The 21340-nt window shown below is 35.5% G+C and overlaps 1 protein-coding gene across 6 annotated transcripts in view; it reads right to left on the reverse strand.

Annotated features, from left to right (window-relative positions):
* The window catches only part of PDE1A (phosphodiesterase 1A), a 329787-nt gene that overhangs the window by 86439 nt on the left and 222008 nt on the right, over positions 1-21340 (reverse strand). For all 6 annotated transcript variants that reach the window (XM_043577217.1, XM_043577218.1, XM_043577216.1 and 3 more), the window contains one exon: positions 11593-11706. In XM_043577217.1, the coding sequence (XP_043433152.1) occupies positions 11593-11706 (114 nt within the window). The remainder of the gene's footprint in view (positions 1-11592; positions 11707-21340) is intronic.

The raw sequence follows: 21340 nt of genomic DNA on the forward strand, positions 1-21340 counted from the left end.
TTTTGATGCATATACTATATATGTTAACATTTTCAGTCAGGCCCTTCTTTATATGTGAAAAGATGATATCCCAAAATATTTTTACAAATATTTGCTGTTACCCTGTGGCCCTTTGTCCATATAGAGAGCCGATTATATTTGCTGACTCAAGTTATATATGAAACACAATTATCTGAAGGGGGAAAACTCCTGTTCCTTGAGTTTCAAAATCTAGATACCAGACAAGGAGGAGAGGCTCAGCCAAAGACAGTGGAAGAGTATATAATGAGTCAGAGTAGGGTTTCCATTCCTATGCGTGTGCAAAGACGCCCTCGGTTACACAAGAGAAGTCACAAAGGAAGACAGAAGGGATCTTGAGAAGGGATGCTGAATCCTGCCTGACCTTCTCTAAACAGAAAAACCCTGAGGAGGGTGACAGCATACCCCCAAATAATTTCTCAGGATCCTGGAACAGAAGAGAGCTGAATGCCTCACCTACCTCCAGCCCCCACTTCTGAAGGGAACTGGAGGACAGCAAGATCCCAGTGCTGAGCTGGTTGGTGTGTGTCTAGACAGACAGCCTCAAAGATGATGGTGACTCAGCCCAGACTGATAGAGATGGCAATGAGAGAAAAGTGAGGGAGAGTACACAGAGACAAAATATACTTGGGAAGTAGGTTTGCTGATAAAATATGGTAACGAATAAGGAAATAATGTCCTTGTATTTAAAGAGAAAAGTCAAGTATTTGACTTTCCAGTACTCAATCCTTGCCAAAGGACCATGTTGTTTAGCTGTATCATGGAATCAATATGTTTTGTGGGCTACCTTGGAAACTGAATCAACCTATTACTTGTTTTAGAGGAAAATAGAGTGTGAATCATGAGTAGCTAACTTAGAAATCATACATTTGTGTTAGGACTTATTAGGATAAGACGACTGCCTGGATGGCTTAGAGATTAAGAATTTGAGCTTTGAAACAAGGCAGACCTATGTGGCTATGAGGATGCTCTCAACAGCAAGTGACATCATAGCTAACCTGAAGTGGCTTAAATAATAGGACCATTTATTATTTTCCTTCAGGAGAAAACTAAAGGTAGGTTGACTCCAAGAAGGGCTTATTTTTAAAGTCAGCAGGTGGATAACATCATCAAGGACTCAGGTTTCCTCCATCTTTCTATGCTGCCAACTTTTAGTGTTAGATTTAGCTTTATGCTTACGGCAAGATGGTTGTATCGGTTTCAAGCATCAAACTCAGATACAGCAAAACTCAGAGGCACAGGACTCCTGTTTTATGGAGAGGAAAGCTTTTGCCCACAGTCCCATCAGTCTTCCTTTTATATTCCATTGATCAGAATTGCATCATACATCCATATATAAACTCACTGGTTAGGGAACTGGAGACTAATTACTAGTTTAAATCAATTAAGATTTCACTCACTGTGACCCTGGGCCTGGAATTGGTCTTCCATGAATCATTTGTCTTTGCAGAGAAGAGTAAATAATTAAAAAAAAAAAAGAATGAGTTATGTTGTCAAGGAAGAAGAGAAGAATGAATGTTGAATTTAAGTTTGAACTTGTCTCTGACACTTAATAATTATATGATCCTAAGTAAGTCCATTTACTTTCTTCATGCCTCAAGTTTCTTAACTTTCTAGTGGAAATAATATAAATATCTAATTTATAGGATTTTTTGAGAATTATATGTAATCATAAATGCAAACTGCATAATAAGTTTCCTTGGGTATAATTAATTGTCAAACAATTATTATTAATATCATTATTAGGAAAGAATAATATTTAAAGTGATATTTTTTCAAATCCAGTAAATATTCATTTATATTTTATTGACCCCAGGGGCACCTGGGTGGCTCAGTTGGTTGAGCGTCCCACTTCAGCTCAGGTCATGATCTTGCAGTTTGTGAGTTCGAGCCCCGCGTCGGGCTCTGTGCTGACAGCTCAGAGCCTGGAACCTGTTTCAGATTCTGTGTCTCCCTCTCTCTCTGCCCCTTCCCTGCTTATGCTCTGTCTCTCAAAAATGAATAAAAGCTAAAAAAATTTATATTTTATTGACCCCAAATTTCACAAACAGTAAGATCTTATATAATACATGGAGCTCTTTCTTGTTTGTCATCTCTCAAAAGATCTGGTCAGATTTTTTTTCTCCCTTTTCACCACTGAGGCTGTTTTTGAAAGTTTGTAGAAAGTAACACACCACAGATGGACGAAAATATGAAAATCACCCAAAATGTACCGGCACTTTTTCTAAGCCTGGTTTTCACACTCCATCCACAGGGTGAGAACAGCCTACAAACACATCACCCCAAACAACCACCCCTCCCTACAACTCACACCATAAAAATGGAGTTCATAAAAATCATAATTTGCTTTTTAGTGATTCACTGAGCTCCAACAGTGTCTTAGCACATACCTTTCAACTTGATTTCCTCAGAGACCCCTCCAAATAAAATCAATCTAATACATAAGGCCCATATCTGTAAGTGCTCCCTCACTAAGCAAATGATAAGCAGCTCCCTCCTATCACCCTGCTGGTGGCCAGGGTAGGTTAGGCATGAGCAGATCTTTATAAGGGACTTTGTAACCATGGATAAAACCACAGAATTCCAGAACAGAAAGGGGCTGGAGACTTCATCTTCCACGCAAGAAAACCAGTGACTAGAGAAAGAAGAAATCAAAAACACTTGCCCAGGGGCTTATCCTTAGTAGGAGCAAAACCTGGATAGGAGTTGTTCCAAATCCCACACAGAGCCTGATCCAGGTCCTCTACGTGTGGTACTAACATAATTTTCACTCTAGAGAGGACAAAGTTGTTATTGTTTAGCGGAGTACTTTCCACCATTCTCAATTCTTTGGCATGAGATTTATTTTATTTTCTTAATATAATTTATTGTCAAGTTGGATAATATACAGTGTATACAGTGTGCTCTTGGTTTTGGGGGTAGATTCCTGTGATTCATCGCTTACATACAATACCCAGTGCTCCTCCCAACAAGTGCCTTCCTCAATGCCCATCACCCATTTTCCCCTCTCCCCTGCTCCCCACATCAACGCTTAGTTTGTTCTCTGTATTTCAGAGTCTCTTACAGTTTCCTTCCCTCCCTTTCTGTTCATAACTATTTTTCCCCTTCCCTTTCCCCCATGGTCTTCTGTTAAGTTTTCCAAGTTCCACATATGAATGAAAACATATGATATCTGTCTTTCTCTGACTGACTTATTTCACTTAGCATAATACCCTTCAGTTCCATCCACGTTGCTGCAAATGGCAAGATTTTATTCTTTCTCTTTTTTAGCATGAGATTTAAATAAAATTGATCTCCTCCTGGCTCATGAGATGTTTCACCACTGCATTTATATACCCACCTCCCCTGGATATACTGTTTGAGGGATACACGTATTACCTGACTAGAATCAATGAAATATAAAGGTTATGTTTGTCAGAGCCTCTGGAGAGAAACCTTTTGTCATTCCTGCTGGATTTGAAGGTGTGAGGATATAAAGCTTGAAAATACTATTGCCATCTTCCTAACACTCAAAGGATCAGGAGGAGGCCACTGCAGAGCAAACAAAACACAGAGGTGGGTCCCTAGACATCATTTTTACCTGGAGTCACCTATGCTTATAGTTAGTACTAGCCATCAGTGTGTGGACAGTGAGAGTTTCTTGAAGGTGGTTTGATTGGGCTTCCTGTCACTTACAATTGAAATATTCATGAAAGGTGTTCATTAGTCCTCTTCTTTTTCCCTTCTTGCCTGTGCTGGCTCTAAATGTCCATGGAGTACACATGAGTCAGTGCCATCATGATATGTGCAGGTTGTAGAGATTAACCACAAAGGGTTTGCTCTCCATTGTCACGTTGAACCCATAGTTTTATAGTCCATGGTCTATATTTTGGCCATAATTATCGTAGCACTGTTACCCATAAAGGACACCTGAGTTTAAAATAAATACTAATTAACCTTTCTGATTTTGCAGTGTTACTTATGTTTTGCTTATATGAGGAGCCTTGGCTGTGTACTAGTTAGTAAGCTCCATCTTTATCTATATTTTCCACTTACGCTTTTCCACTTCTAAGGATAACTTCTCTACCTAATCTTTCCATAACTATTATTTCTCTTTGGCCCAAATCTCTTTTTCATTCTTCATCTCCAGGCTAATGGAAGCCTTCCATTCTACGCAAAATATAAAACAAATAAACAAGTAAGTGTTCCCACTAATAAACTGTTCTATTTATGCTTTTTCCTACATTAGCAAATTCTTGAAAAATAATCTAATTTCTTCTTGAGCCATTCCACAGTAATTCTTCACACTACTATAATCTGGGTGGCTTTTCTCTTTACTGAAACTCCACTGAGTCATCAGGAATCTCCTAACTGCATCCAGTGGTTCTCCCTGTGGCATTTGATTTACCCTTTAGAGTAACCCAGCTCCCATTGGCTTTTGGTGCTTCATATCTTCAGATATGCCTCCTGCTTCTATATCTGTTCTTCTGATGTCTCCTCTCTAGTAACTTTCAGTGCTTTTCCACATCTGTCCTTGACTACCTTCCTACTCCACACCTCTATTTCACATTTCATTCTGTCCCCTGACTTCAGTTACTAGGGTTACATAGTGACCATATTGAGATGGAACTCCAAGAGTTTTTGAAGGCATTTGGAAGTGAGAAAAATGCACATTTGAAAAGTCAAAAATAATGTGTTGTTTTTCTACAGAGGCTTTATTTTATCTACAGAGGCAAACTGCTCTTTTGCATAATGAAAAATCTTTTGAAGGGTCATTTAGTTATATAAGAATAAAATGAAGGCCCTACTCTGGCATACAGAAGATTGATACAACATAACTACAAGAGGCTAACAATCTCTAAACAGTAATGTACACAATGTCCTCCTTGGGAGCACAGCTGCAACACTGCAGATTCAGTGTATTTTAGAAAAAAATGTCATTTTTTTTCTAAATATGGATTTACACTGCATAGTCTTTGAACATAATTGTTTATCCTTGAGATGAATGCACAACTTTACATTAATTTTGATAGCCCCTTTTTCTTTCTCTTGGCCTTGGAGCTTGAGGTCCTGAACTCAGGATAGGAAAATATGTTGAAAGGCACTTCCATAGGGGATAAGCTGGCTTCTGGAAGATGGGCTTCGACTTTAGAGGATTCAGAGAAATCCCTGGTAGGGGACCTCTGTGGAAGGGGTTGAGTTGCATCCATCAGGAAGGTCTGACAGCAGTTACAGCTGATTCTATCATCAGTTTAGGGAACTGGAAGCAGGTATTGAGCTCATGCTTGGGAGTGGAACCCACCTATAGATTTCTGAATTTGAGGGAAAAGTAGGTGACCTTCAGGGGAGCGATACATCATTTTGAAGCCAGAGGCCTGGCTGCAGAGGAAAGTGATAGCCAGGGAAGATGGGTAAAATAAGTAAACACTCACTGGCCATTCTCAAAAACTTTAGGATGGGGATCATGTTGAAATAGCAAAGGAGTTCCAATTATTGAAATCAAAATAAAGCATGAAAGAATCAGACCTCTGTGCTATAATCCCCAAATTCTCATCTTTGATACTACATTTCTGAACTTCAGTGCTCCTATACCTAGCATTTTCCAGACATTAAAAAAAAAAGGAAGTCCTTTTGTTAGAAGTCATGCATTTAAGAATGAGCATGGGGAGCTTTGCCAAAGAACAAAATTCATTAACTTAAAGGAATACCTGCAAGTCCAATCATATCCAGGTTGGAATCTCAACTCTGTACAATTCTTACTCCATGTTAGTTCCTCTGATTATGATTTAATGCCACTACTTAGTGTTTCCTCCTGTAATCTGTCCCCGTGCTTGGGTTTCCCTCTCTAACATACAACCTCCCTGTTTCTTGTTTGCAGCATTTGTCGTTGTGCTTAGTTTGATCTTCCTGGCTCTTGACAGCTCTAGCCACCATCTCTGGGTACAGTTGTGCTCTTGATTCTACTGACCAGTGTGTCTGGTATTCATTTCAGGTACTCAGTAACTATTTGTTTCATGAGTGAATGTTCCTTGGTAAATCCCTGCACTCAATGATTTCAAGAGACTTAAGCTCCGAGGTGCCCCTGACTTCACTCGATTTCTACCAGAATAACTCCGGGAATTGCTGATTGACATCAATGCATTCATGCTCAAGTTAATCTCTCACAAAATGAAGAACTCTTAGACTTAGTAAGACACAGAAGTCAACTGAGAACGTTTTTATCAAGAGGCATAGCCTATTAAGATTCCTTTCCAGCAGTTTGGACTTTGCTTTAATTTCCAGGTAACTACATCCCACCTGTCTTCATTTTTTTTTCAGGATCAAAACCTATTTTTCAGGAAATTATTTTATGTATTAACTAGGAAGTATAAGTTATATATCTTAATACGACATGTATCCTAGAGGTATCTGCATTTTTATTAGTACAGTAAAAATAGTGTCTATTAATTAACTTTTACTCTATCAGGTATTGTGCCGCTTTTAATCCTCAGATCAGCCCTATAAGGTTAGCATTGTTATTATTCTTATTTTACAGATGATGAAGCTAGGAAATAGAGAAGTTAAGTAACTTGCTTAAAGAAAGGAAGTATTGAATGGAGGATCCAGGTTTTGAACAACTGATTCTTTCTAAATCCAGAGTCAGCACTCTAACTATGGTAATTCTAAGCCTTGGATCCATTCACATTAACAAAATGAAGATATAAATTATGTTGTTCAGTGGTATTAGTAAACATAATATCCATCTCTGTAAGTATCCCTCCCAGACAGCTGCCTCCCTTCATGAATAGCAATTCATGAAGCCACGGATGCTACTTTGCCTGGCAATATCCAAATCTAAATAGTGACAATCAGACAGATTTTTCTGTCTCTCTCTCTCTCTTAAGGCCACATGTTTCTGGATTACAACTGTTGCCGCTCTGAAAAACAATAGCCTCTAGGGACACATCTGAAAGCAGGACTCATAAAATATTTGCATTTACATTTGAAAATGTCTTGTTAAAAAACCAACAAACACTTGTATTCATTTAGGAAATTATTCTATAATCCTTCAAAGAAGGTCAGAATTCAAATTCTGTCACAAACTCTGTTTCTATTTTTCTTATTTAAATCACCCTTTAAGAGAGATGTTTTGTTTTGATTTGTTTTCTTAACTGAAACCCTGAAATTACCAAGGCTTAGCAGAAAAAGGGACGGGTGTGTGTGTGTGTGTGTGTGTGTGTGCGCGCGTGTGTATGGGTTTTAAACTGATTCATAATTTGTTTTGTCCTGCTTTATTAGGTGTTGACCTTTTTGTCCAATCCAGCCCAAATTTACAAAAAAAAAAAAACCATGCCTCTCTGGAATACTGCCTGAACCATTTTTTTTTCTAGAAAGAGAATTTTCCTTTAAAAAATGTCACAGAAGTCAGCAGGTTTTTAATTTAAAGTTTAAAAGCAACTAAATATTTCTTCATCCCTCTTCCTTCTAAATCATTATGTTTTACTAATATTTCAAAAGCAAATGCAACTTTAATAATTATATACACATCTCAACAGAAGCATTCTCAATTTACTGCTGTGTCTTACTAAGTCAATTGGAAACATGATATGTATCCTAGAGGTACCTGCATTTTTATTAGTACAATAAAAATTGTATCAAGCATCAAGCATTGTTGCTTTAAAATTTCTTGGGCTGTTTTTTTTTATCATAAAGTCACAGCCTTAGAAGATATACAAGAGATACCCTTAGGTTTAATGAGGGACATGATTGTAAATGTTAATCCACAGCCTCTCCAAAAACATAAATCCTGACTTGTTGCATTTCCCAGTTTCCACGGTGTAAAGAAATACTCCCACTGTAGCCAATTTCAAGCTACTGATGTGGCATCACTGAAGGCAGAGTTGGAAGTGATGCAAACACCATCCACACCACTGGTTCTGACAACCCTGACAGCACATGAGCTTTCCTCAGAATTTCCAGGAAGTCTCCGAAGTCGCCCAAGTCAGATGTTACTCAAGGGAAGCAGATGAGAATTGTGCTTAACAGCCAAGCCCTCAAGGTGGGTGCCCAAGCCCCTAAATCCATTAAGTTACTTTCTGTGTTCCCTCAGGTACGTTGTGTAACTTTTCTGTCAACGTGTTTCCTCTTATGCATGAAGTATATAAAATGGTAATAATGTTTCTATCCCATGGGATTGCTGCGATAATTAAATGAAATAGTGTATTAAAATGCTTCAAAGATTTCTTGGCACAGAGCAGGCTATAATAAGAGGCTTTTAGTTATAAATTTGGGTGTTGCTTTTCCAGGATCTATCATTCCAACTGTCAGAATGTTTTACGCATTGCCATCTTAATTTTTCAGAGGTCATTAAAAACCATCCTGCTCAACAGTAATAGCCCGGGAGGAGCCAGTTATAGAAAAAAGAGCACTAAAAGCAATAACAGAAGTCATACCTTAGTTTCTGTGCCTAGCTTTGCCAAAGCCTAAATCTGTGACCCTTGGAAAACATGTTTACTTCTAAGAGCTTTGGTTCTCCCATTGGTGAAGTGAATGAAGAAAGTAATGGTAATCCTGCCAACTGCATCAGATTGTGAAGAGACTAATGTGAGCCCTTGGAAGACGGTCCGAATGTGGGTTATTATTATTAATCCAGGTTAAAAATCAAGATGCCATGGAAGCATGGAAGCATTAAAATAAAATAGTGAAGAGGTTTATATCATTTGAGTAAAAGTTGGGGATCATGTAGTGTTAAGAACTGGGATTTTTTTAGAAAAGAACACACACACACCAGTTCTACCATGAAGCAGTTAAACATTTTTTTCTTTCCACAAAAAAAAACAATTTTCAAATGAAAGGAATGATGCTTACAAATGTAACATGTGTAAATGAATTAGGGATCATGGAGAACTAAGTTAACAAAATATCTATAGAATCATAATTTCTGGAAGGAAATACAATATAAAAATCTATCAAATGAAAAGCAAGATATTTATGAAAATTAGATAGCATTATGCCATCATAAGATGGATAATGCAAATCTCCAATTCTTTAAGGTAAAAGTTCTTTAGTTTTATAAATAAATATAAAAAATAAAATGTCAAGGACTGGTTGAAGAAATCTTAAACATAATGGCCACTCAATTTGTGAATAATAAAAAGCACACATGAAAATGAAGGAGTAAGGAAATTACAGGAACATCAGATTTTTAAAAATATACAAACTTTGAATCTCTGTTCACTTAGAAGAACCATATACGTTATATATGCACTCAGTGAAAGTTAATGAAGAAAATAATTCTGCAAATAGTTTATGATCCTAAAGTGTGCCTATGATTTTCCCCCTAATTTATGAATCTAAGTCATGTTTTAACTGAAAAGTTCTGTTAACAGAAAAAAAATCACCTGTGCAACATAACCCGCACCATGTTCTTTTCTGTCCATTATTAGTGAAAATTCTCATCTGATATTAAAAAGGTCAGTGACATAAATGATATATCATGATATAGGAAGATCTCCAAGTTTCCTTATTTAAGGGGAAAAAAACGAAGTAAACATTGTGTATATAGTGTGCTACTTTCCATAAAAGCAAAACAGAAAAATATGAAATAAAAATTTGTAATAGATCATTGGAAATATACATAAATTTATGAATTGGAAATATAAGTAGATTGGGGTGGGATAAGGGTGGAGGCAAGGTGTTCATGAGGCACCTTTTACCTTATTTTGATTTTTTAATCATGTGAATTATTACCTGTGAAACAACAGTGGTGTGTGTGTGTGTGTTTCATCCACTACTCATAGACATATAAAACTTCAATTTTAGGGGCTCCTGGGTGGCTCAGTCGGTTAAGCGGCCGAATTCCACTCAGGTCATGATCTCGCGGTCCGTGAGTTTGAGTCCTGCATCGGGCTCTGTGCTGACAGCTCAGAGCCTGGAACCTGTTTCAAATTCTGTGTCTCCCTCTCTCTGACCCTCCCCTCTTCATGCTCTGTCTCTCCCTGTCTCAAAAATAAATAAAACGTTTAAAAAATTAAAAAAAAAAACTTCAATTTTACATCTGGCTTAACAGTTCTCCCCTCCCCCATGCTCAGGCGTGACTCACACATGGACACCTGCAGAAGGGAAGGGGCATGATGGATGTTCACTCTCCATGTTCCATCACCAGCACCACTCACTCTGCTGTTTCTTACCATTCAACAGTGTGATAGGAGTGGCAGAAAATTATAGGAGTCAAAAGGCATTACACGACTGATGTGTTTGTTGTCATCTATGTGACAAATGACCAAATACTGGTTATTTTTTTCTTCTGGGAGCTTTTGTGTATCCTTCAGAGAACTTGCTATACCAAGAGGTTACCTTGACCATTATGTGTTCTCTGATATCTGGGTTGAATCTTTTATCTCCCTCATTCATTCAACAATCACCACATACAGCCTCTTTTTCACCTTCTGAAGGCAGTTGCCTTTCAATACTGGTCAATCCCTTCAAAAGACCTATACTGCATCTGCTTCATGACTTTGAAAAACTTAGTGCCTTTTCTATGCTAAGCTCTGGAAGGAGTTTATTCTCTCCCTCCACAGTGTCCCTTTTACCTGTGAATTCAAGGTAGTCTGAATTAGCCTGCCACCTTTGACTCTGTTGAGATGAGAATCAGGAACCGGTCTCAGTACCTTCTAAACTGCAAGAGATAGTGCACAAATCTCTTACAAACTGTCATATCATACTCCACTAAGTCTTCTATTAGCAGTAGGATCCTCAGGACCCTCTCTTGAGGTTCTGAGGTAAGTATTCCCTTAGAGAAAAAAGGGGAAATGCACAGTTCTCTCTTAAGGCCAGGGTTTTTTAACCTCCATACTATTGAACACATAGGGGCTGTATAATTCTTTGTTGTGGGGGATTTTCCTGTAGCAGCATCTCTAGCCTCTACCCATCACCAAATAGTAGCACACTCCCATCAACCAAACCAAAAATGTCTACAAACATTGCCAAATGACCCCAGGGAGGCAAATTGCCTAGTCAAGAGCCACAGAACTAGGCTAACAACCTTCTTCAAATAAATCCCCATTTCTTAATCTCCTTACCACTCTGCTAAGCAGGAGGCTAGGTGATAAGGTTTAGGTGGTGATCAAATACACATTTGGGACTGTTTCTTAACAAGCCCTGAAGAGTGTCTAATAGGTATATCTTATGAGAATGCATGGGCATGTGACACCCATTTTCTCAGAAGGAACTCTTAAATCTGGAAATAATAGGAAAATCCTTACATCAGTAAAAATCAGTACACGCTTACATCTGTCTCTGATGTTTACAAATCTGTGCCTAAGGGCAATGAATGTAGGAGGAGAAGAGACTCTAATGTGTTCATTTTATGACTTAATTGTTTGACTATTTTTTGATATTCAACTATTTGGATTAAAATGTGTATGTTTTTTAGAAAGAATCATAGTCCAGTTAAGTAGCTCTAAGAAAAAAATCTCTTTAAATTTTAATACGATTTTGATTTTGGTTTCATGACTAAGATATGTTAAATTCATGTTTGAGATAAATGAAGGCCAAGAAAGAGGAAAAAAGGGAGAGAGACAAAGAAGATAAAAGGGAAAGGAGGCTAAAACTTACCTTGTTTCATCAATATAAACAGCTTCCAACACAGATGCTGCATATTCAATGTTTTTCTTTAAGTCTACGACGTTAACATCACCTTTTTCCAGCTGCTTCACTAAGCATCTTAGTCTGTTTTAAAAAAAGTAGTCAAAAAAGAGAGAAATAAGAGGAGATTTATTATAATCATATGGAAAACAGTTTAATATTAAATACACAAATCAATTTAAATTATTAACATATCTTTGTAGGTCATCAAATAGAAATATTTTGAGGAGTTTTTTGATATAATTAAGGTCAGTTTTTCTCACTTAGACAACTCTTAAAAGTTATATTCACCTGTCAATAATATTAGGGGTGTACATTGTTATTTTAGGTACTATATTTCAAGGACAGTCTTTCTGAAAATTGAAAACAATATAGATATTTCCATAAAAGTATGTTCCCAATATTAGAATTTATTCTATGGCTGCTCTGCTTCTTTAGAGCTGGAACTAAAAAATTATTTAAGGGTACTTTTTTTTTTACCACTACTGTGGCAATTATTCACGGTATATAGCAATAACAAAAATGAAAGACCAAAGATCTGAGAAAATACGATTATGATGAGAAAAAAATCTATGTATGAATGCTTATTATTTTTACTGAAATGATTTTTCACCTGAGGCAAATCTGTACAATATTTTCTCTCGCTTTTGTCCGTACAATGATGTGTCCCAACTCTCTGAGGAATTTTAAAGCCTGGATCAACTAAGCCATGTCTGGAATCCTGACTCACAGAAACTGTTAGATCATTAATGGTATTGTTTGAAGCCACTAAATTTGGGGATTATTTTTTATGCAGCAATAGATATTTCATGAAGTGAGACAATACAAATTGCTACTATAAGTTTCTAACATTTTTAGAAATTTTTGTGCTTTAATTATAAACCAAGTGTTTCTGAAGATATTACCCTATCCTAGGCAGAAGAGGAAAACAAATTCCTTATTCTCTACATTGTATAGATAAAAAATGTGAAGACAATTTATCCATTTTCCCAAGTTGGCAGACAATTTAATTCCATTCCTGAGCAAAAGTATTTCAGAGAGAATGGAGTACATCTACTTTTAGGCATTGTCTTAAAGATAGTGTAGCAGATTTTCTGAAAACTTACTTTGGATGATTTCCAATATCAAGGCTAAGGGTGTAAAGACAAGTTAAAATTTTCAGTAAGGGTTTTGACAAATTATTTCTCTATAGGAAAAAGGCACACCTAGACTAAAACTTCTTATTCAGGAATCTACAAATAATTCTCTTTTGTATCATATGCTTTTATATGATAAAATATTAGCAGATAACCACATTGCAAAATAAAATCTATGTATTAATAAATTAAATATGTCTCATTCATATAGTCAGCAAAACAAAACAAATCAAAGATAACAACTAAAGCAGGTTACTTATGAAAACTAAGCCTATCTGAATATGATGATAATGGAGTAACACATAGAGATTTTTGTAATGTGTATGACCTACGTACATTATATTTAGTGAAATTGCCTTTTATGTGTGAAAGCAAAAGAAAAGAATTCACAGGTCTGCAGTGACTTAAAAATATATCCCTCATGTATCCTTCTTGTGAAAAGTACCTGGTACGGCTTGGTTGTATTTCATGGTTGTATGACTTAATTTTAAAAGCAGTAAGTACTTCAGATAATTGCTTCTTTTCTTCTGAATAAATAAATAAACTCTATTTTTATTTGAGTTAGCAATCCTCTCTACTAAAAAAATCTACATTTTTTCAAGCTCTCTTAAAGCTAGGTATAGTCATTTTACAGCTTTCTGGCCAAGGAGAGTAAGAGGAGGTTGTTGAGTAAGACTTTTGGAACAATTATTTTGAAGAAGGCTAACTCAGGTGGAAGGGGTTCTCTTTTATCCTTTCTGGTTCCTTGCTGCCCAAATGCAGTGGAAGTGTCTGAAGATCCAGTAGCCATTTAGAGTCTTGAGGCAATCTGGCAATCGGAAATTACCCGAGAGAATGGCAGACAAGGAAGATGGAAGTGGCCTGAGTCTCAGGCTGGGAATCCACCCTAACGAAGTCACCCACCTCTGAAGTTATTTTGTATGAGAAAACAAAAAAGAAACGTTGTGTTTAAGCTACTATTATTTTGAGACTTTTATGTGCAGCTGAGCCCAATCCTAACCAATAAGTCAAATGAATAAGAAATGACTCAGAATTCAAAAATGGCGAAACATCATAGAAAATGAGAGGGGATGCCCCAGGGAAAGTGCCCACAGACAGGTGCACTTCTGCAATCATGACAGCCTGCAGTTGTCCTCAGGGGTATCATCCCATCAGCAGATCAGACCTGATGAAACCTCTGACAGGGAACATGCTCTTTCACAGAGACATCTTGATGTGGTTTAAAAACAAAGTTATGCATTTTGATATTTTAATAGGGGTATAAATCTATACTCTGACACAAGAAATTGCTCTGAAAAAATACTCCAAGAAGGTTTTACCACCTAGAAAATCTAGTTAGATAAGTTTATAAGTATAAAAGCATAGTCACATCCACAAACACACACACACCCCACCCACACACTCCTAAACTCACTATGTTGATCCAAAAGACCAAAAGGAAATATATATTTGGGGGTTACTAGGACTTCTTCCTCTTTTATTTCCCCTGCCTGTATGCACCTAATTTTCTTTAGTGAGTGCAAAGTTCTATTTACATAAAAAGCAAAACTATTGCATTGTAAAAAGACTATTTATAAACAGAACAGCAGGTTAATGGAATAATTTATATGCATAGAATAATCCCCAACCATCTTATTTAGGCTATTATCTCATTCTCTTTATAGATAAAAAGGTCAAATGTCTTTATTATTCATTTTCAAATGATCATAATTTCGAAACTGGTAGGTTCTAAAATATTAATGCTTTACCACATATATCTATACAAATTTTTAATTTTTTAAGTTTATTTTGAGAGAGAAAAAGCGTGTACACAAAAGCAAGGGAGGGGCAGAGTGACAGGGAGAGAGAATCACAAGCAGGCTCTGCGCTGTCAGCACAGAGCCCAATGCAGGGCTCAGTCTCATGAACCATGAGATTATGACGTGAGCCAAAATCCAGAGTCGGACACTTAACTGACTGAGCCACCTAGGTACCCCCAAGTTTTGTATTTTTAGAAAAAAATAACTATATTTACCTAATTACTGAGTCATCCTATGGGTCAATCTCAGAACCAAAACAGGAATCAGTCATGTGTAAAATGAACAGGTTCTCTTAATTTAGTAAAACATCTTTTTAATAATGATTTGGTTTCTTTCATCAGAGTAAAGAAGCATGGTGAAAAACAGTGTTCTTAATGCTGTTCTTAAGGTCTAGGTATGTTCTTCTGGTTCCCAAAGTTTAGGTTAAGTAGACTTGTTAGATGTTCTAATCTGTGCAGTTTCTGGCCCACTAATCTGTGGTTGGAGACTCCACTGACTACTTTGCTGGGTAGCAAAATGAGTTAACAGCTGTTCTATCAAATATAGACCAGCTATTTATAGGTCAATGATATTGCCGAAAAGGTGTTGAAAACCCCAGTCAGTTAAATAGATACTAAGCATTTATTACCATGCCTGTGGCTCTGTAAATATATACATTTATACATATAAATTATTTTATGTATTTATATACGTATATATTAATACATATAAGAATATATAGAATGCATATATAAGAACGCACACACACATGTATAAGACATGGGCACTTGTGTGTACACCACAGTATCTGTCTTCAAGGTATTTATAATCTCTGGGGGTAGCATGACATATGCACATAATATGGTCAAATGTTGAAATGCATACATTCCCCATTACTTCTTTTATACAACCCTGATTTTACACAACCCTAAGAAAATTGATTTAGTCATTGGTCCTCAAACATTCTCACATCATCCTAGATTGAAGCTCTCCTTTCTTACAGAAATACCTTTCTCCATATCTCATCTTTTACTGCCTAAATCATGCTTAGTAAATAGGAGTATCTTGGGTGCTACCTATATCATAAGTCCTTTGAAGATTACCATCCATTGTGTTCTCTTCCAGCTTAGAAACTAAACCACACTTCATTTATTCCTCACTAAAAAAACTGAAATTTCTCTGGCTTCCTTATAATTTCAATTTTGTGTATATGATGTTTTTCCAATTGGTTTCCAATCCAATAAAAAAATGATAAGGACTACAAGGAAGCAGGATAATTGATCCATAATGAGGATAAAAATTAACCAGTCAAACTTGGCCCAAATATGACAAAGATGATAGTATTAGAAGGCAAGGATGTTAAAACCATCATTATTAAAACACAATTATGTAAAAAACATTATGCCAATAAATTCAATAATTCAAATAGAATGAACAATTTCCTTAAAAGACACAAACTATCAAATCTCAAAAAGAAATGAGTAAACTGAATTTGCAGTTTAAACTGTTAACATAAAGAAACTTCAGGCCCATATGACTTCATTGGTGAAATATGAAAAAATATTAAGGAAAAATAATACCTGTTGTCTTCAAATTTTTCCAGAAAAATCCTATATCCTAATCCTAATCTTATGTCATTCTGAGAAGTCAAAATTGCCCTTATAACAAAACCAGATGAAAACATTAGCAGAAGAAGGAAGAGGAGGAAGGGGAGGAGGAGGAACAACCTATCAATAAATATGCCTCATGAACATAAATGTAAACAATCCTTAATACTTTGAGAAATCAGGGGCGCCTGGGTGGCTCAGTCGGTTGAGCGTCCGACTTCGCCTCAGGTCACGATCTCGCAGTCTGTGAGTTCGAGCCCCGCGTCAGGCTCTGGACTGATGGCTCAGAGCCTGGAGCCTGCTTCCGATTCTGTGTCTCCCTCTCTCTCTGCCCCTCCCCTGTTCATGCTCTGTCTCTCTCTGTCTCAAAAATAAATAAAATGTTAAAAAAAATACTTTGAGAAATCAAATCCACCAATATCTAAAAGAATAGTACATCATAAGATTAAAAAATTAATCAATGTAACTCACTATATTAAGAGACTAAATAAGAAAGGAATAGACTAAATAAACAGGAATAGAGAAGAGCTTCCTCACTTGATAAAGGTTACAAAAATCTACAACTAATGTCATAAGTAAGGTTAAGTGACTGAATGCTTCTGCCAAACATCACGAATAACGAAGGGTATAGTCTCACCCCAGCTATTCATCACTGTACTGATGTTTTAGCCAATGCAATAAGGCGAGAGTAAAAGGCATCCAGATTGGAAAGAAAGCAATGAAACTATTTTTGTTCACAGGCAACATGATTCTCTAAGTAGAAAATCTGATATAATATGCCAAAAGTTACTAAAAGTATTAAATTATTTTAACAAGCTTGCAATATAAAAAAAAGAAAAAGTCAATATCCTTTCTATATGTAGTCATGGGATAATCTGACATTAAAATGAAAAGCAGTATCATTTAAAATAGTACCAAAAAATATGAAATTCTTTGACATAAGTCTGACAAACTGTATGGAAGCCCTATACACTGAAAACTATAAAACATTACTGAAAGGAATAAAAGTAGACCTAAATCAATGAAATGCATGTGTTCATGGATTGAAACACTGAATATTGTTAACGCATAATTTTCCTCAAATGTAACTACAGAGTCAATGCAATCCCAATAAATGTCCTAGCAGGTTTTTGTTGTTGTTATATATATTGACATGCTAATTCTAAAATTCATACAGAAATGCAAAGAACCTAGAATAGTCAAAACAAATGTAACAAAAAGAACAAGTTGGAGGACTTACACAATTTCAATACTTGTAAGACTTTAAGACTTATTTTAAAATTTTAAAAATGTTTTGTTTATTTTTGAGAGACAGAGAAAGAGCATGAGTGGAGGAGGGGCAGAGAGAGGGAGACACAGAATCGGAAGCAGGCTCCAGGCTCTGAGCTGTCAACCCAGGACCTGACATGGGGCTCAAACCCGTAAACATGAGATCATGACCTGAGTTGAAGTTGGCTGCTTAATTGACTGAGCCACCAAGCACCCTTTCAAGACTTATTTTAAAGCTACAGTAATCAGTACAGTAAAAATAGCATAATCTGGTACATTATTAGCACCAAGAAAAGTCTGTAGATCAATGGAACAGAATATAACCTAGAAAGACAGCCACAAATATAGAGAATTGATTTTGGAGAAAAGATACAAAGCTAATTTAGCGTAAAAAAGACAGCCTACATAATAAATGGGGCTGGATAAATAGAAATACTTATGTGTAAAAGGAACTTTGATCCATACATGTACCATAGATCTAAATGTATATGCTAAAACTGGGAGCCTAGAAGAAACCATAGGAGAAAATTCTGTCATCTTGAGTCAGCCAAAGATGTCCTGTACACAACACATAAAGCACTATCTATAGAAAAAGTAGTAAGTTAAACTTCATCAATATTAAGAACTTCTGTCCTTCAAAACATTGTTAAAAGAATTAAAAGAAAAGCCATAGACTAGGAGAAAATATTTGCAAATCATATATCTAATAAAAGATCTGTATCCAAAACATCCAAAAGAACTTGCAGAACTCAATAATAACAAGACAAACAAACCAATACAAAATTTACAAATGATTTGAACAGACTCTTCACCAAAAAACATATATTCACTGCAAACATGAAAAGATGCTCAAAATTACTAAGTATTAGAAAAAATTCAAATTAAAACAATAATAAGATGCAATCAAACACCTATTAGAATGGCCAAAAGTAAAATAACTGATCATACTAAATATTAGCAAAGATGTAAAGCAACAAAAATTACCATACACTATTGTTGGTAATATAAATAGGTACAATCATTTTGAAAACAGTTTCTTAAAAAGTTAAACATGTATCTACCATATGAATCAGCCACTCTATTCTTTGGTGGAGAGGAAAAGAAACATATGTCTTTTTAGAGACTTGTACACAAATATTCATAGAAGCTTTATTTGTAATAGCCTCCAAATGGAAACAACCCAATAGTACATAGAAAAAACAAACTAGGGCATATCCATCCAAAATTCTACTCAGCAATAAAAGGAATGAACTACTGACATGACTAAATGCCAAATAATTATGCTAGTGAAATAAGATATGTGCATACTGTATGATTCCACTTACACAAAATTTTAGAAAATGCAAATGATCCTTACAATGACAGGAATCAATCAGTGGTTGCCTGGAATAGAGGAGGAGGAGGGGGTGGGGGGGGGAGGTCAGGGAGGAAAGGGAAGGAAATATTACAAAGAAGCTCAAGGAAACTTTTGAAATTAAGGGAGATGTTCATTTTCCTAATTGTGGTCATGATTTCATAGGTGTATACATATGTCAATTTTTACCAAATTATAAATTAAAAAATGAAATATGTAATCAGTAATTTGAGGTAGAAAAAGGATGTATGCAAAATAGATGCTTCTCTTACATATCTTCCTTTTTCACCAATCTTATTGAAATATTAAAGTTCTAATGTATACTAATAGAGACACAAAAAAAATCAAGCAGCATTACACTCCTAATGATCTTTTCCTAAAGAGAATGACACTAATCTTTGATAATTCATAAGGCTTATAAATCAGCCTGAATATTATGAACAGATTTGATCTTAGCTTACCTTACCTTGTAATGATCAGAATACTTAGAAGAAAACAGGAATGAAAATAGAAACACCATCTTTGAACATAACCGATTGGCTTTGTGGTTCAAGAAGTAGTTGTAGAGTAGAAACAATTTCTACCTTTGAACAAAGAATCCTGAGCTGTAGAAAATGATTTTGTGTTTTTATATTCAAATATAGAACTGCCACTTTCCAAATGAAAAAATACTCAATATAAAATGGTGTTGTTTTCATAATCAAGTACTTCAAATACTCTAAAGTCACCCTCTAAGATACTGCTACATGACCCAATCTTGCAAAAGAACCACCTGCATAACTAAGATTATTCTTATATTGAAAAATATTTTGTGTCTATGCAAGTTTTTATTAATTCTAGGATGTAAAATGCCCAGGACATCTCTAATGCCATAGAATCTAATAAATAAATGAAAGCAATTTAAAAGAGAATTGATAATCATTAAATCCCTATCAACATCCCCATTTGTGACCTGATTGAAATATAAAAGTGAGAAAGATATGGTTCTAAGAACACCGTACTAAGAAGCATAAAAGGTAAAACTAAAAGAGTGTCTCTAGCAGATTTTAACATTAGCACCAAAAGATGGCCACACACAGGAGTGTACAAAAATGCACAAATAGAGGCTATCAACAAAGAAGCTACTATGTAGTTTTCAGTAAGTCCTGTTGCCTCTGATCCCAACATGATAAAAAATTATAATAAGAAGCCATTAAACAATGAAATTGTCTTACCTATTCTGCAGATCAATGTTTAGGAAATTAAATCCTAACCTTAGTCTAAAAAGCAAGCCTTCTTAGATTTAGATTTAAGGTATTTTTAAGACATTTTCTTTCAGATAGTCAAATGTTAGAGTAATTATAAAGCTCCTGTTACCTTTATTTTATCAGATAAATAATTCCCACAGCAATAGGTGTCATTAAAAACAGTGGGAAAATTTGTATAACAAATATTATCGGCCTTTAAAATAAATATACACTCTACATTTAAAGGAGAAAACTAATCCCACTAAGGTGGAGAATATATGATGGAAAAGTATTTTGGGTGAGGAGTATTTTTTAAATACAAAGGAATATATAATTATTCTCTCTTCTCCCAAAAATCACAATTTAGGTAAACTATTCATCATTCTACCTTAAGTAAACTTTTTCTTACAGAAATGGGCATGCATAATCCCCACTATGTGGAAGAATTCCTTTTAAGTACAGCGATACAAACACTAGAATAGTTAGAAATGCTTTCAAGATTAATTTTTTCCTCCTTGGAGGCAAAAGAATAGTAAGATCATATTGACTCCACAGAGGGAACCAATCACTTGTGCCTGGTTACTGTTTCCCCTCTGAAATACTAAGGGCTGTATGGACTGCAGGATTTTCTTTAAAGGATATATGTTTAAATAAATATGCAATAATTAAATATATATTTATATACACATATATTTAAACACATATTTAACTATATAAATATATCATAGCTTTAAATATATATTTGTATTTATAAAAACATAAATATGTAAAAATATATTTATAAAATATAGTTATTATTTTATATAGTAAATATATTTATTTACCATATAATATATATAAAATAAAAATATGTATTAAACTATTTTATTTAAAAATTAAAAATACTAGGGCGCCTGGGTGGCTCAGTCAGTTAAGCATCAGACTTCGGCTCAGGTCATGATCTCATGGTCCATGAGTTCGAGCCCCGTGTCGGGCTCTATGCTGACAGCGCAGAGCCTGGAGCCTGTTTCGGATTCTGTGTCTCCCTCTCTCTCTGCCCCTTCCTCTCTCTCTCTCTCTCTCTCTCTCTCTCTCTCTCTCTCAAAAATAAAGATTAAAAAAATAAAAATAAAAAATATTATATATATATTTAAATCTATGTGTTGTGAAGAAGAAAAAGTAGTGACCTTCATCTACTATTAAGGTATTTATTTAAACTAGGGAAGAAAGATTAGGAATAAGGTGTACACACCAAAGAACCACTAAGAAAACACATATGCTTTGGGAAACACATATTTAGCACAGAGCTCAGGTAGCCACTCTGTGCTAAATATCTTTCACTTTTCCCTCCAATTGCACTCTACTGGAA

The sequence above is a fragment of the Prionailurus bengalensis genome, chromosome C1 (genome assembly GCF_016509475.1).
Source record: "Prionailurus bengalensis isolate Pbe53 chromosome C1, Fcat_Pben_1.1_paternal_pri, whole genome shotgun sequence".
Lineage (NCBI taxonomy): Eukaryota > Metazoa > Chordata > Mammalia > Carnivora > Felidae > Prionailurus > Prionailurus bengalensis.